Below are 17860 nucleotides of genomic sequence, written 5' to 3'. Positions count from 1 at the left end.
ATGGATCTATTTATTTTGTGTTGTTTTATTCAAAGCTCTTTAAAGTTTCCCCATCATATTTAGAATTTTTGTGGTTATTTCAATACAAAAACAATACCGTAACAATATTTCTAATCTAATAGAGTATAAGTATCAGTTTAATTAAATGGTTCATTAAAATACCTGCATTAAAGTATTTTTTCTTTTGCCCATGCAGGGGAAAATGTACCCAACAGCATATATTCACCTTTTTATTCACCGCTGCTCCAAGCGGCTGCCAGACCAGGGAAAGATGCCTTGCATAAGCTCAAAACTGACCTATCCGAGCCCTTTGCAGGGTCTCCACACAGTGTGATGGCACTGAGCCTATCAAAAGGCACTAGAACTGTGGGGAGACCTAATTGACCCGCTTACTTTGCCATGCAAGGGAAAGGATAGGGTCACTTTGAAAGCTTACACTTTAAGTTGTACTGTGTACTTGTACTGTGAACGTACAATAAAGTTGTGTTCTAAACACATCTCACAAGATCTGGTTGTCTTGCTTTCTTTTTTAAAAGAAGGAAGGATTGATGCAGAGTTTACATACGATACTGGAAGGGTTTTTGCTCTGAAAAACACTTAATGGACATGACACAGGAAGGTACTGTGCTGTCAATTGACTTCTATGGGCAGAAGGAGAGCTGGAGAGGTCCTGATGTCACTGGAGGTTCTTCTACAGCGCACACCCGTAGCAAAGGTGGCATCAGAAGGGGTGAAATAGCTGCCATTACTACCATATATTGGGGCTGGCATTCAGAACCGGATACATCAGGAATGCTGGCTTGCTGAAATGCAATATCGTAAAACAGTAAGGCACTTGAATTTGGGGTGAGAATTGGTCCTTACTAAAAAGTTTGACTTCCAATTTAAATGAATTGTTTGTCCAAAAATTATATAGCTGTTAGGATACATTTTATGAATGAATTACCCACCAAGATCTCTGCACTTGCCACTTGCCATAGCTATTACAGTATATGGATTTGTTCCTCTCTCTACTGATTAGTTTAATTCTATTTAGTAATTGTTTCAAAAGAAAGCAAGACAATATAGACACCTGGCATAGGAGGGCAACGCCTACCGTAATTTAGAATCTCTGAGAGGGTGATTGAATACATGGGTAAATTAGTCCACTGTGGCACTCAGGTCATGACTGAAATATCTGTTTTGGGTAGAACCTTTGTAGAGTGCTTCCATTATGCAGTGCATAAACTATGCATGTTCTCTAAACAAAATGCTTTTTTTCATGATGTGTGATGTGTGTTCATGAATTTTTTTTATAGATGGAATATCAGAGTGAAGGAATTGATGCTGCTTTGGTGAAGTATGAAGATAATCGGCCTCTCTTGGACATGTTTCTTCAGAAACCAATGGGTCTGCTTTCCCTGCTTGATGAAGAGAGCAGATTTCCCCAAGCGACAGACCAGACCTTAGTGGGTAGGAGAGGATATGAAATATGGTTCTCACACCAAGACACGCTTCACAAAATCATTTGAATATGTTAGAAAACCTGTTCCAATCCTTACTTTACTCTCACTTGTCTCCTTCTAGCTAGACATTAATATGTACAGTCAGTTCAGTAGAGTGTACATACCCTATATTACCAAAAGTATCGGGACACCTGCCTTTACACGCACATGAACTTTACCGGCATCACAGTCTTTGTCCGTAGGGTTCAATATTGAGTTGGCCCACCCTTTGCAGCTATAACAGCTTCAACTGTTCTGGGAAGGCTGGACTCGCTCATCCATGTCTTTATGGACCTTGCACAGGTGCGCAGTCATGTTGAAGCAGGAAGGGGTCATTCCCAAACTGTCCCCACAAAGTTGGCAACATGAAATTGCCCAAAATTTCTTGGTATGCTGACGCCTTAAGAGTTCCCTTCACTGGAACTAAGGGGCCAAGCCCAAACCCTGGTAAAACAACTCCACAACATATACCCCCCCTCCACCAAATGATTTGGACCAGTGCACAAACGAAGGTCCATAAAGACATGGGTGACTGAGTTTGGGATGGAGGAACTTGACTGGCCAGCACAGAGTCCTGACCTCAATCCAATAGAACACCTCTGGGATGAATTAGAGCGGAGTCTGCGAGCCAGGCCTTCTCCAACATCAGTGCCTGACCAACTCAGTATTTAACCCTACGGACTAAGACTTGGATGCCATTAAAGTTCATGTGCGTGTAAAGGCAGGCATCCCAATACTTTTGTTAATATAGTGCATTTAGGTAGCACTGTCTGCAGTGTTCGTGCCTGTCTGCATACTTATGAATGCACAATATTGCAGACAAAGCGTCTGCCTGTACTGTAGTGAGTAACTTCTGGTAGGCTAAAAAGAAGTAATAAACACTGTAATTTCAGTGCACATTTACTCGGTAGTGGGGAGGGTTCATCCATTGCCCAGGACAAGGTTGCAGAACTGCGCCACCCTCCCTTGCTGCTAACAAATGACGTAGAATGGGTGTAGTTCCCAATGCTTACTGTCTGCCTCTTTCTTAAGCTGCCATGTATAGCATGGAGTCAGCACTGTACATGAAAGTCACTTGTTTTCTAACAGCCGGGATGTGGTTGTGCATGCGCTGTGTGGCGCAAATGGTATGTTTTCAATCAGTAACTTTCAGAGCTAACATGAAGCCCCAGCCTGCTGGTTGCCAGCCATTGCTCTTGAGCATGTGTGCAGTGAGTGGAGCGCGTGACAGCACTGTGCCTGGGGCGACTGCCCCTCCTGACCCCTTCTTGTCCAGGTCCTGTATCTACATAGTTCAGTTAAATTCATCTAAACCCGACCACTAAAAGCTGTGATTTGTTAAGGTAATTTTAAAATCTACAGCTGGTTTCACACTGTTGTACTGCAGTAAGGTGTGAAAATGTGCATTTGCACATTGGTTTACTACATGTCATTAATTCTTAAATGCACCCCAACACACTTTGCTAACTGATGTGTATTGTAGTGCACCACAATAGATGCATTTTTGTGTGTTAGGTAACCCATTTGCGTTAACACACATGCATTAACACACCATGATAGTGTAAATTATAATGTGAACCCAGCTTTGTAGAATACCTGGTAATCCTGCCATAAAGGTCTTTGTTATGGCACTGTCTGTTATGTGTTGACAACTGTCATTATCACTCCATTACATTCAACACTGGTGAAGGCTACAGGTGGTCATGCCTCCATACATTGTGCAAGTAAAGACCACCCTTGTCACCATCAGGAAGTTGGTCCAGTGCAATGACGTGCAGCCAATATAAAAAAAGGTAAAAAGAGTATTTTATATAAAAAAAAAAAGCCATGGAAATTGTTTGTCATACAAAGGGAATTAGCATACAATTAGAATTGATAACTGTCTTTAGTGCTTCCATAGGAAATCACCATTTACTGAGAACACAGACAACCAGAGATCTGTTTCAGCGCCACTTTAAGACATATTTGGCCCTGAGGCAATCACAGTGGTACATAATTCTTATACATTAAAGTAGAATTTGTATCCCAGACTATGGGTCTGTCAAATTTCTTCAAAGAGTAACAAAAATAGTACTTTATGTGTGTACTAGTTCTACTGTTTTTATTAGATTTTTAGGGAAGAAAGAAAAATTCTCATTTAAGACAAAAGAAAGTTGTAAAGTTTTGTGTAGGATTTATGCTTGCAGCAAGGTTAAAATATAAACTATTTTTTATTTTCTGTGCTTAGGTAAAGTGAAACTACAGCCAAAACTTGTCTTATATTTTCCTGGTTTTGGATAGGGGAGGGGGGCTTTAGACTCTGTACGGTTTTTATTGTTGTCCGTACCACCAATTGGGAGATTCTCCCTCTCTATTTGTTCTGGTGGCCAATGTCCCTGACACACAAAGATATAGGATTTCAAAATGTTAAAGTTGTTAGTGGAGTAGGAGGTGAAGTGAAATCAAAGGAGGGAATCCTGTTCTAGTGAAAGCGAAGGTGCATATTGGTACCGGCAAGGAGCTGGGGAAGGAGGTCACCTAGACACAAAAAAAGAAAAAGATTAGATGGAGACACTTCAGCAAGTTGATCGTCCTGTTTGAACCTATATTAGAAAATTGTGAGAGGTGTCAAACCAGGCATGTAAATGCAGGCTTACTTTAAAGCAAAGCAATTTAAAAAAAAACATGCTTTTGTTTTCACAGATAAATTTGAAGACAATCTCAGATTTAAATACTTTTGGAGGCCCAAATGTGTTGAGCTTTGTTTTGGTATCCAACATTATGCTGGGAAGGTAAATCTACATTAATCTCTACTTTAGTTACTGACATCCTGAGGATAGCTGCATGAAATGCTAAAAAGACGTAACCATTTTTCTTTTAATTTAAAAACAACATTAAAATTCAGCACCTTGCACCTTTATGCCATGTACACACGACCGGGCTTTTCGTCCGACTGAACTCCGAAGGAGTTCCGACGGAGTTCCAATGAAACCGACTTACCTACACATGATCACACCAAAGTCCGATCATTTCGAACGTGATGACGTACGACTGGACTAGAATAAGGAAGTTCATAGCCAGTAGCCAATAGCTGCCCTTGTGTCCTTTTTTGTCCGTCGGACTAGCATACAGACGAACCGATTTTTCTAAAGTCCGACAGATTTTTCGACAGAAAAGGTCCGATGAAGCCCACACACGATCGAATTGTCATTTCTGTCTGCTGCTTTGTTCCTCTGCTATCAGCACAAATCACTTCTGACAATTTTCCCTGACACCAAGAGAAAAATGGTGACAGAGGAGGGACCTTCAGCAGTTTGACAGCCTTTAGCTCTGTTTCTGTGAGCTGCCTTTAGCTCTGTTTCTGTGAGCTGTGTGAAGAGGGGTGTCCCTCCAATCAGCTGTCAGACCTCTCCTCACTGAGCTCTACAGAGTGCAACTTCAGCTCTCCACCCCCTTTTTTCTGAACTCTCAGACAAGCTTTCGAATCCTGGACTTTGAAAGAATTTAGAGGAGAGAGGTCTGCAATAAGCAGGTACAACTTATGTAGGAGGATTTGTTTAAACTCTATGTATCAACAGAGACCACTCACTTCACTGGGTATATGTGAGGGTTTACAACCACTTTAAGTATACTTGCAGCTTGGTTCTCTCCGATTTCAGTACTCTGGGTCACTGAACTGAAACAAATAAGGAAATAAAGTTGTGAAGTCTGATCTTCGTACTTGTTCCAGGTCAGTGACTCAGAAAGCATTACAGCCATTTGATCAGCCTGACAGCCAGGCATCTGGCATTTCATAAGGATGTCAGCGATGGCAGCCTCTATAGCCTCTTGGTACAGGTACAGGTTTCTTTTAACAGAACACCTACTTGAAGAAGCAGAGCAGCAGATTGCCTGGCTACCACCATACCTGAGACATGCAAAGATGGCAAATCTGATAACCAATCCAATACGTCACTTTTAAGCAGTATGAAGAGAAGAGGTTTTTTTATATATTTTAAATGATGTGTATGACATGATTTAACTGATTTGTTATCGGTTTTGGCAGAGGGCAAATAACTAGTAACCCTTATTCTTCCTGTCGCAGGTCCTGTATGATGCCTGCGGATTTCTGGAGAAGAACAGAGACACTCTGCCAGCTGATATTGTGGTTGTGCTGAGGACATCAGAAAATAAGCTTCTTCAGCAGCTCTTCTCAAGCCCACTGACAAAAACAGGTATTTCCCCTCTGTCCCCTCTGTCTAGGTGTCCCTGCACCCCCAGTTCTGACTTCCACTATATAAAAAACAGGAAGCTGTGAATATAATGTTTCATACGTAATTGCAATTATTTCATGCTAGACCCAATTGCCCCCATAGCAAGCAGCAGAGGAGCAGCTTGAAACTTGTGGGCCCTGATTTGGAAGTTGACCTGGGCCCTCCCACTACCACCTGCCACTTCCACCGTGCCAATATACTCCCACTGTGTGCCAAGATACTCAGAGAGCCTAAAAAGTTATTTCAGATCTTTACTTAGTGAGTGGGTAATGCAAAAGATTTTGGGGAAACATTCCACATTTTGACATACCTTTCTAATTGTTTTGCATACTCTGGAGCAGGGGTAGGCAACCTCTGAGAGGTGGAGATCTACCTGAACAACATGAAAGAGATCAAAGATCACTGGGGTGCGGCATCCTTTTTTTTTTTTTAAGAAATGTAGGTCTTACTAAATACTAAGGAAAACTTAGAAAAATATAATAAAACAACTGTCACTATAAAAATATAAACTTAGCCTACCTTAAAGTGACTGTAAGGGTTCGTTTTTTTTTTTTTTTAAATAAAAAACATATCATACTTACCTCCACTGTGCAGCTCGTTTTGCAGAGAATGGCCCCGAACCTGCTCTTCTGGGGTCACCCAGCGGCTCTCGAGGCTCCTCCCCACATCAGATAATCCCCTGAGGGAAGCGCTGTCCCGGGGGATTACCTTGCGGGCACGCTCCCAATGAATGCATTAAGGTGAAAAAACACGTAGGTTTACAACCCCTTTAAGGCAGGGTTCACACCGCATCCAATTCGCATAGCAGGAGAATGTGATCGGCTCTCTATGGAGCCAGTTCACATATCTCCGGGGCGGCTGTGGAGCGCACTGCACGTGCATCTTTGGCTCCGTTTCAGGGCTGAATTCAGGCAGAGATTTGGCCTTGATTCATCCCTGAAATGAAGAACAGGGACGCACAGAGTTCCTGAGCGAGCCGCAGCCGGTTCCAACGTGAACCGAACCTAAGAGTGGACAGTGTTAGTAAGGCAGTGGACAGTGTTAGTAGGGCAGTGGACCGTGTCACTAAAGCAGTGGACGTGTCAGTAAGGCAATAGGGCAGTGGACGGTGTCAGTAGGGCAGAGGTTGGTGTCAATAGGACAGTGAATGGTGTCAGTCAGTAAATTAGTGGACAGTGTCAGTATAGCAGTGGACTTAGTAGGGCAGTAGACGGTGTCTGTATTTTTTGATTTTTGTTATTTCTTTTTTTTTTGCTATATTATTTTATTTTTTTACAATTTTATTGTTTATTATTTTTGTTACATTTTTGGGGTAGGAGCCCCATTAGAGGGATTTGGTGAGAAATACAGTTTACTATGCTTCAGTTATGAATGGACGCAGAAGAGATCGGTACTGATCACTCACTGTGTTCATTCAGAAAAGGAAAGGACTGGTAAATTACATATTTACGGGCCCCTTCCTCCGCTCTCCATCCTGAGATGGAGCAGCAGACAAATAACCTGCATAGGAGTGGTGGCGGGGGTGGCATATAGACAAATTGATGCCTTCCATTTTCCTCCCGCAGCCACTGAATGCCAGTGGGAGGGAGAAAAGGAGAAGCAGGCTTTTAGTGGCTGCAGAAGAAAAATTGGGGCATCAGTTCCTCTATATGCTGTCCCTCCTATCCAGGTGTAGAACCAAATGTGAAAGGGAGGCCACACAGGCCATCTAGAGCATAGGACCGGTTCCCAATTGTGACCCCTATAGCTATGCCAGTGGCATGCGGCTTGCTATGTGGGCACTCGGAAGGGATGCATATGGTATGAATGGGCCCTTAACATGATTGTTCATAGTCTGGTGCACTTCTGGTTGTTTTTGTTTTGTTAAATATATTTAAATCTACTACCTATCAAAGCATCACAGCAAGGACAGTCACACAGTGGGGTTGATTTACTAAAGTCAACTAGACTGTGCACTTTGCAAGTGCAGTTGCTCCAGAGCTTAGTGAATGATGTAAAGCTTCACTTTGTAAAGAATACCCAATCACATGCAAAGAATTAAAAGAAAAAAAAAAACACACTTTTTGCTTGCACATGATTAAATGATGGAAGTCAGCAGAACTTCTGCTCATTTACTAAGCTCTGGAGCAATTCCTGTTGCAAAGTGCAACACAGTCTATTTGACTTTAGTAAATCGACCCCAGTGTGTGACATTCAATGTGAGTGCAATGGAGACATGTCCTAGGGAAGCAATTTTTTTTTTTACTTTCTGGTTAATTCTGGTATATCATCTCAAAAGAATTGAGGGAGACTGTTGATGGTAGTTTAGAGTTGTATCCTGAAGGTGGCACTATTGGCCTCTTGTCTACAGACAGCACTGACAAATGCCTATTCAGTATGCCAATGTGGTCCACATTTCTCATTTATAAGCATGTGCTTCTGTGTTCAGTATATAACAAATGTGCTTTATTTGGAGATGCTCACTTTTGTTTTTCACATCTGCTCTGACCTCATTTTAACATTGCTTACGTATGATACTTTATAGTCAGGGACATAACATAGTAGGATCTATGGCTGCAAATAGAGCCTGCATTATCCTGAATTGTGGCGAAGAGTGATTACCTTACAACCCCAATTTCCAGGCACCTGTCTTAGTTTCAAGACTTATTTCTAGAAATAGCTGTACGAACCCCTGTCTTTTAACTTTCTGCCTTAACCAGTGGTGTATTTTGCTTTTGTGCTGCCCTAGGCAAGACTAAATTTCAGCCCCCCATCTAAGTTTGCCCCACCCCTTCCTGTTTAAGATCCACCCCTCCATCTGGAAACCCCACCCCTTCCTCTTTAGGCTCCACCTCTTCCTATTAGCACTCTACCTGAAGAGTTGGTCAGAGACTGCAGACATGATACAGGAGATGGTCAGAGACTGCAGACATGATACAAGAGATGGTCAGAGACTGCAGACAACATACAGGAGAGGGTCAGAGACTGCGGACATGATAAAAGGAGAGGGTCAGAGACTGCCCACATTATAAAGGAGAGGGTCAGAGACTGCAGACAAGTTACAAGAGATGGTCAGAGACTGCAAACAAGATACAAGAGATGGTCAGAGACTGCAGAGAGGATACAGGAGAGGGTCAGAGACTGCAGACAGGATAAAGGAGAGGGTCAGAGACTGCAGACAACATACAAGATATGGTCAGAAACTGCAGACAGAATACAGGAGATGGTCAGAGAGTGCGGACATGATAAAGGAGAGGGTCAAAGAATGCAGACATGATAAAAGAAAGGGTCAGAGAGTGTGGACATAATAAAGGCATAATAAAGGAGAGGGTCAGAGGCTGCGGACATGATAAAGGAGAGGGTGAGAGAGTGCGGGCATGATAAAGGAGAGGGTTAAAGAGTGCGGACATGATAAATGAGAGGGTCAGAAGGTGCAGACATGATAAAGGAGAGGGTCAGAGAGTGAGGACATGATAAAGGAGAGGGTCAGAGAGTGCAGACATGATAAAGGAGAGGGTCAGAGAGTGCGGACATGATAAAGGAGAGGGTCAGAGAGTGCGGACATGATAAAGGAGAGGGTCAGAGAGTGTGGACATGATACAGGAGAGAGTCAGAGAGTGCGGACATGATACAGAAGAGGGTCAGAGAGTGCGGACATGATACAGAAGAGGGTCAGAGAGTGCGGACATGATACAGGAGAGGGTCAGAGAGTGAGGACATGATAAAGGAGAGAGTCAGAGACTGCAGACAACATACAGGAGAGGGTCAAAGAGTGCGGACATGATAAAGGAGAGGGTCAGAGACTGCGGACATGATAAAGGAGAGGGTCAGAGAGTGTGGACATGACTCCCCATGGTCATCAGAGTGAATAAAAAAGTCTCCAGCCATTCAGTCACTGTAATCACAATGGGGAACAACTTAAGTTCTAAAACATGACAAGGAAGATAAGTTACAGCATCTTCTGTGACATAATCATTGTGCTTCTTCTAATAGTAATAATAATGCTGGTTACCTTTACATCACTGTGACCACCCCCGCCAGAGCACATAGAGCCGAGGTGAGATGAGCCCGCCCCCTCCCGAGCACAGCCAAGGTGAGACGAGCCCGCCCCCTCCCTAGCACAGCTGAGGTGAGCCCGCCCCCTCCCAAATAGCCGAGGTGAGATGAGCCCGTCCCCTCCCGAGCACAGCCGAGGCGAGCCCACCCCCTCCCAAACAGCCGAGGTGAAACAAGCCCACCCCCTCCCTAGCACAGCCGAGGTGAGCCCACCCCCTCCCAAACAGCTGAGGTGAGACGAGCCCGTCCCCTCCTGAGCACAGCCGAGGTGAGCTGAGACTGCCCCCTCCCGAGCAGAATGGAGACCGCACCCCTCCTGAGCAGAGCCCAGCCGTGAAAGCCGCCGTAGACTGTTTTTGTGCAGGAGACAAGACTCGGGAGGAGGTGGGGAGGCTCTTGTTCATGTGGGGGGGGCGGCTTTTTGCCGCCCCCCCCGCAAAGTGCCACCCTAGGCCTTCTCGGCCTAGGCTAAGACACAGCACTGGCCTTAACACCACAATGCAATTTAGGGCTGATTTTTAAATTTGTTGTATGAAGAATCGCAGAGCTTGCCATTGCTTAGGTCTAGGCTTGCCACCTCATCCCTTTAAACCCGAACACATATGAATTACACAGGTTCAGAGAACTGCCCTATTCATTCGTCAGCCTGTGTGGCGTTGTGCAGGGAATTGCAGAAGGATGATATCAAGATAGAATGGGGTACATTCTATTATTCCTTTCACAATTGAGCCTCACAGGACGCAGGAGACAGTCTCTGGATGACGTCACACCGGCCGGTACGTCAAGCTCCACCTACAGGGGAGGAGCATGCTCAGCCTCAGTGCACTGGCACCGCCCACACCGCAAGAGGCTCTGCTCTGCATGATAGCCATGGCCCGGTGCCCGTGATTAAATGTTGTTCAGCTGACTGACTCAATGGGCCTATAAATAATGCAGCTGCTTGCTGGACAATGTCAATGTATTATATAGCGGCCAGCGGCTGACGGCCAAGCCCTGGTGAGAGAGTTTGGGGCTATATTATGATGGGGGCCTGGAGCTGCAGCTCCAATAGCCCCTATGTTAATCCGGCCCTGCCTCAAAGGTTTGTTAAAGAACCTTAGTGAACAAACAGCATCATGAAGGCCAAGGAAGCCAAGTGGAGAAGTTTAAAGCTTTGAAAATTTCATGGAACACTGTTAATCCATCATCCAAAAATGGAATGCTTTATACTGGCTATTGAACTTCCTTTTTCTAGTCCCGTTGCACGACATCGCATTCTAAACGATCGGACTTTGGTGTGATCGTGTGTAGGCAAGTCCCTTTCAGCGGAACTCCGTCGAAAAAAACGTCAGAGTTTATTCTGACGGAAAAAACGGTCGTGTGTACGCGGCATTAGAGTCTGCAAAAGACTTGAGACTGGGGCGGAGGTTCACCTTCCATCAGGAAAGCAACCCTGAACATACAGCCAGAGCTACAATAGAATGGTTTAGATCAAAGCATATTCTTGTGTAAGAATGGCCCAGTGAAAGTCCAGACCTAAATCTAATTGAGAATCTGTGGCAAGACTTGAAAATTGCTGTTCACAGACGCTCTCCATCCATTCTGACAGAGCTTGAGCTATTTTGCAAAGAAGACGTGCTGCTGTAATTTCAGTGAAAGGTGGTTCTACAAAGTATTGACTGAGGTTGCTTGAGAGAGTGAAGTTCCGCTTAAGTGCCAGTTCACACTGCTGCGTGGTGCGAGATCGCATGTGATTCGCACTGCACTGTAGTGCAAATCACATGCAATGTCCAGGCAATGCAAATTCAGCCATACAGATAGTATGGCTGAATTTGCATGGCATTCGGACCAAACTAGCACAGGACCCTTTGTTAGGTCAGCAGAAGAATCGGATCGCATGGGTGTTCACACCCATGCGATCCAATTCCTGTCCGAACTGCAATATGCAAACTGATTTGGGGGTGTCATTAACTTTTAAGGGACTCCCAGCAGTTTGCATAGGGCAGTGTGAACTGCCGCCAGGAGACATGCGGGAACCCACAGTTGATTTGCAGGGCTCCCGCATCGCTGCAGTGTGAACCGAGCCTTAGACCCATGCGATCCGATTCTGCTGCAGACCAAAAAAGGGTCCTGTGCGAGTTTGGTCCGAATGCCATGCAAATTCAGCCATACTATCTGTAGTATAGTGCGGTGGGAATCACATGCAATCTCGCATCACGCAGCAGTGTGAACCGGCACTTAATGTTTTGCTAATAAGTGTTTTGTATGGTGCAACACGAAAGATGTATAAGATTAAATTGGGAACTATTGGCTCAACAACAGATATGATGGATTTTGGTCTTCTCTGCATTAAAGCAAAACTTCATACACGTTTGAGCCATCATGTGTAGCACACCCCCTAGGGAGTCGCGGGTATACTGGGATCTGCCACCCAGCACAGCCAGGCACATGGAATTTCCACAGGCACTCAGAGTCAGAGAACAGTCCATGTCTTTGTTTTGGTTATTTATTGAGGGATAACAAATTTGATAGGGATGGGAGATTATGGGATGGCCATTCGACTTCAGAGCAAACTTCGGGGACAGCTCTTCCTATACACAGTCTCTATATACAGCTCCTTTTCTTCCTCCAGCACTCACTTGCTTACAGAACCCAGCTGGAACACTGTGAATATCCAACAGTCACTCAGTTAGATGAAGCACTAGCCTATTACAGGCAGGAACCCGTGGCACCTTAGATGTGTTGCAAAGTTCAGTGTCCAGCTTAATGTTCTCTCATGGCCACTGATCCCAGCACCACCTCTTCAGGCATTGCCAACCCGCCTGGCTGCAGCTGCCTCTTTCACTACCCCTCCAGGCTAACCTCTCCCCACAGTTCTCCAGACTGACACTCACCAGCCCCCCAGCTGACTTTCAGGAGAGCTCCCAGACGCGCTGACCTGCTCCCGCTGTCCTCTCTTCTTGCTCCCGTGCCTCCAGGAAGGGTTTCCTCCATGTGTTTTAGGGGGAATCTTCCAGCACCCGAGCCCCAGGCCGAGGTCACCCCCCCAAACTAGGGGGTACCCTCAAGGGTGCTCCATCTCCATCTTCCACTTCACTGCCCCTGCTGGCATTGCTCCTACCTATTTATGAGGTGGCTTGCCCCCTTCCAGACCCATTTTGTTGGGAATTTGTTCCCAACCAACCTAGCTTCCACCCACTACATCTGGAACATTCTCCAATGTTCCAAAAAACAGGGGGAGGCACCAGAGGAGCTGTCATATGAGTCATTCAGCCCCTGGTTCATTAAACCCTGACCCAGATTCACAACCCAAGCGTGGCCCTTAGCTAAGCTAAATTTTCCTACACTAACAACTACTTCTAGCACACACTAGAGGGTGCTACATATGTATACGGTATTGTGATGTCATTATCATCCAGCTTCCAGTTACATAAGATAGCCTATGTTGTCCTTGAACATGGGGAACTCACAGAGAGGCTCATCTGCAATCTATGGAGGTCAGACCTAGATCTCTACACAGCATACATAGGCCATGGCTTAGGGAGACAAGGCTGCACGAGTTTGTTGACCCCACAAGCACCCCTCAAACCAAATGGAAACAAAACCTTTTGGAAAATATTAGGCTGTGACCCTTTATTGGGGTAAAAGCAGATAAGTACAATTCAATAAACTTTCTGTAAATCTGTAAATGAGTGGTGCTGCGCTAATCCTATATGCATGAACCGATATAACTTTAGTAGTGGGCGTTGCTTGCGTAAATAAAGTAGTGTGTAAAAAATGTGCAATATTGATAATGGTAGGACTGGTAAAGTTGCTAACACAGTGGTAATTAAAATATAAATGGCAACTGTGAACCTGATATGAATATGGATACAGTATACACGGTGACAAAAATATTACTGAAGTGAGAATCATATACTGGAACGTAAATGGCAGTGATAATAAAAGTAGTTGAAGACATCGGTACTGTTATTGATCCTAAATAAAGTGCATACCAATGAAACTATGTGCATCCATAGCTTTGGGATATTAATGTGTATAGTGCAAGCATAAGGTGCAACGTGAAAATCTTTTTAAACAGTGAGGTAGTGACTAATTACTTTTTCCATAAAGTGCATAGTGTGCAAATATTCTTCAAATAAATAATATTAAGTGTCCCAAATCTTGGAGAAAAAAATCATAAAAATCATTTAAGAAATCATATAAGAAAAAACTTTCACAGGAAAAACAGTCTGTTGAATAAAAAATGTGACAGCAACGTCCTGGCATGCGCACGTTGCAATTAGAGTGCTAGGTGTATCACATCAGGTGCTTCTTCGTGTGCAGACACTCAGGTGGGTAATAGCCCCTTACCTTAGGGTAATAGGGCAAAAGCATGTAACCAGGAGAGCTTTTTATAGGATCCGTCTATAGGCTCCAGCGCGTCCCTCACCAGCCTACGTCCTAGGATGGAATTCCCTCAGATGTAGCCCAGGGGGGAATGTAAAAGATAATAGGCAGGAAGAAAGCCAATAGTGTAATCCCGTTTGATAGAATAACCTTCTTTTTATTGAAAAATATAGGTACTCACATTAAAATAGGTAAAACAGCAAATTAAGTCCGACGAGCGGCGAGCTCGTATGCCTCTGTAGTGTATGCAGCCTGTCTCGTCCCTACGCGTGACGTCACACCACACGTGACTTCATCAGGGGATGATGAAGTCACGTGTGGTGTGACGTCACGCGTAGGGACGAGACAGGCTGCATACACTACAGAGGCATACGAGCTCGCCGCTCGTCGGACTTAATTTGCTGTTTTACCTATTTTAATGTGAGTACCTATATTTTTCAATAAAAAGAAGGTTATTCTATCAAACGGGATTACACTATTGGCTTTCTTCCTGCCTATCTTTTACATTCCCCCCTGGGCTACATCTGAGGGAATTCCATCCTAGGACGTAGGCTGGTGAGGGACGCACTGGAGCCTATAGGCGGATCCTATAAAAAGCTCTCCTGGTTACATGCTTTTGCCCTATTACCCTAAGGTAAGGGGCTATTACCCACCTGAGTGTCTGCACACGAAGAAGCACCTGATGTGATACACCTAGCACTCTAATTGCAACGTGTGCATGCCAGGACGTTGCTGTCACATTTTTTATTCAACAGACTGTTTTTCCTGTGAAAGTTTTTTCTTATATGATTTCTTAAATGATTTTTATGATTTTTTTCTCCAAGATTTGGGACACTTAATATTATTTATTTGAAGAATATTTGCACACTATGCACTTTATGGAAAAAGTAATTAGTCACTACCTCACTGTTTAAAAAGATTTTCACGTTGCACCTTATGCTTGCACTATACACATTAATATCCCAAAGCTATGGATGCACATAGTTTCATTGGTATGCACTTTATTTAGGATCAATAACAGTACCGATGTCTTCAACTACTTTTATTATCACTGCCATTTACGTTCCAGTATATGATTCTTACTTCAGTAATATTTTTGTCACCGTGTATACTGTATCCATATTCATATCAGGTTCACAGTTGCCATTTATATTTTAATTACCACTGTGTTAGCAACTTTACCAGTCCTACCATTATCAATATTGCACATTTTTTTACACACTACTTTATTTACACAAGCAACGCCCACTACTAAAGTTATATCGGTTCATGCATATAGGAATAGCGCAGCACCACTCATTTACAGATTTACCCACAAAGTCAGGTGTTTACCTTTATCGGTGCATGCAGCTGCTCCATTTTTAGCCGCTTCCATACCTGATAGCGCGGGAATAACCCATATTTATATCTGACCAAACTTTCTGTAAACCTTAAAACTATATACAACCAAGAATTGCTTTTGCAATAAATCAAACACCAAAGCTCAATCACCTACACTTATACTGAATGTAACAGTCTATTAAAGTCCATAATAACACTCATAGGTGTGTGCAGGGGGTGTGCCAGGTGTGCCTGGGCACACCCTAATCACTGCGTGTGGTGAGGATGGCCCCATTTGCCTGGGCTTCCCCTGTGTTGGGGGTTCGCCCCCCGCAATGCTGCTGGCTTCCCTCCTCTCCTTTCCCCCTGGCTGCTGCGTGGGATGTTTCAGAATGGAAAGTAGGGGAAAGGCTAGTAAATATGTATTTTACCGACCGCTTCCTTTTCTAAATGAACACAGTGAACACACTCACTCACTGTGTTCATTCATAACTGAAGCGTACTAAAATGTGTTTACTATGCTTCAGTTTGTGAATGAACAGGAGGCCGCTCAGCACAGAGGTCCCATTCATTCACTGTTCAGTGCAGTTGAGGCTGCAGAGAAAGGCATATGTGTTTGAGCTTTGGGGTGCACACCCTAATGCAATAGGCTGTGCACACTTATGATAACACTGTCCACTCACAATAATAAAAAGATCTATCTGCTGAAAATCACTAAGTACTTAAAGGTTGGCGAGAATCTCAACTTGTTGGTGGGTATTCACTTCAACAGTCCATAGCCCATCCAGGGGGGCCTGAAGCTATTTGATCTGCCTGGTGATAGTTGATAGCAGAAGTTCTGCCTGGAAACAACAAGGGGGGGACCTAAAAAAGGCAAAAAGGAAAGCCAGGAAATCGCTCAGTACAAAAACTCCATAGGGCCATTTTATAATAGTTTTGACCCTGACATAGTCAACTACACATCATTATGCTCACTGTCATTAACATATTCCTGCACGTAATAAAAGATTCAAGACTACAGTCTCGCTTTTCAGCACCATCCGTCCTTATTCTGCTCTTTGATATCTTTGCACAGTTTGTGCATTTTTGTTGATGGAATAGTGTACTGGGCACTTACAGTCTTACCATACACATAGAACTGAACAGCTAAGAGAATAGAGTTCAGGGTGCTTTTCCTCAAGCTCCTATTTGGTCTAGGTGTATTGATGCAGATTAAAGAAGAAGTGCAGGATGTGAAGAAATAAACTAAAATATATTCACCTATATGGGATGCTAGCCCATCGACTCGAAACCTGCAAACTGAGCAAACATGTGACCGCAGTTCTCTGGTCGGCTCTGAGCACAGAGCGGTGACTGGCAGTCACCGGCTCTCTGCTTTGCCCCTCCAGCACTCACTGGAGAGCAAGGGTTGTGGAGGAGGTGGGAGCGTCTGGCTCAGGCTCTCAGCGACATGCTGAGAGGTTGAGCAAGCTGCTGGTTAGGCATCTGGGTGGATCCTGACATTATTGTCAGGATGCATCCAATCACTGGATGCCAACAGTGGGCTTTTTGGGTCACTGGAGAGCACAAGTAAGTGTACTCCTTTGATCCATAAGAGAAGTATGGGCAAAAAAGCTTTGCCTATACTTTTCTTTTAAGTCTAACCAAAGGCATTTTTTTTTTTTTTTAATGTTGAATAGAGTAAGGAAGGGTTATAACCCCTGTCCGTTTTTTGCCTTCTGTGTCCATAGGGAAGATTCCCCATCACTTTCTGTCCGATAGCCAAAACACTAAATGACATGAAATCCCTCTAAAGTGAAGGAATCCCTGTGTGTCACCAGGGATACCAGAAATAGTGTCCCCATTGGAAGATTTCCCCACTATTACAGTACTGTTCTGATGTCAACTTTCTCTTTCAATGATAATGGTAAACAGGACAAATAGAGAGGGTGAATCTCCTTAACGGGGGCACTGACAGCAATAAAAACTGACAAGGCAAGGCAATCTGCCTTTTTCAGCCTCTTTGACCCCAGCCTCAGTGTGTGTTTGCGAGATACTAAGGATTTGTTCACCAGATTGAAATTTACTGACACGACACGCAAAATTTACTAGCACAGCCAAGTTTTTACTGGCATTTCCAAAAGTTATAAAATTACAGTTTTAGCTGCAAATTTCAGTATTTAGGCTACAAACAAGTACAATATGCCATTAGTAATGTTATTTAAGGTAGATATTAAGGCAAAAACGTATTTCTATTTTATTTTCTGAGTCAGAGTCTCTTTCCAAACCAGGTGCTTCAGTCCAATCAAGTCCAAACAGCACTGACAATCCCGCTCCTGGCTTGCCTTGCTCCCTTCCTGCAGACCCGCACACGAGGCTCGGGCCGCTCCGTTTGGCTGCCTTGCACTTTGACATCACACAACACACTCAGGCACCACCTAC

General features: G+C 44.1%; 1 protein-coding gene across 5 annotated transcripts in view; it reads left to right on the top strand.

Annotated features, from left to right (window-relative positions):
- Positions 1 to 17860, top strand: part of MYO3B (myosin IIIB) — a 635651-nt gene that overhangs the window by 374662 nt on the left and 243129 nt on the right. For 4 of the 5 annotated variants that reach the window (XM_073633937.1, XM_073633938.1, XM_073633935.1 and 1 more), the window contains exons 20-22: positions 1299 to 1452; positions 4167 to 4255; positions 5548 to 5677. In XM_073633937.1, coding sequence (XP_073490038.1) covers positions 1299 to 1452; positions 4167 to 4255; positions 5548 to 5677 — 373 coding nt within the window. Of the gene's footprint in view, positions 1 to 196; positions 843 to 1298; positions 1453 to 4166; positions 4256 to 5547; positions 5678 to 17860 lie in introns of those variants that run through there. The other variant, XM_073633939.1, reaches the window with a different exon arrangement.

Source organism: Aquarana catesbeiana, linkage group LG06 (genome assembly GCF_042186555.1).
Source record: "Aquarana catesbeiana isolate 2022-GZ linkage group LG06, ASM4218655v1, whole genome shotgun sequence".
In the NCBI taxonomy this organism is placed as follows: Eukaryota; Metazoa; Chordata; class Amphibia; order Anura; family Ranidae; genus Aquarana; species Aquarana catesbeiana.
This window is presented reverse-complemented; position numbering and strand designations above follow the sequence as displayed.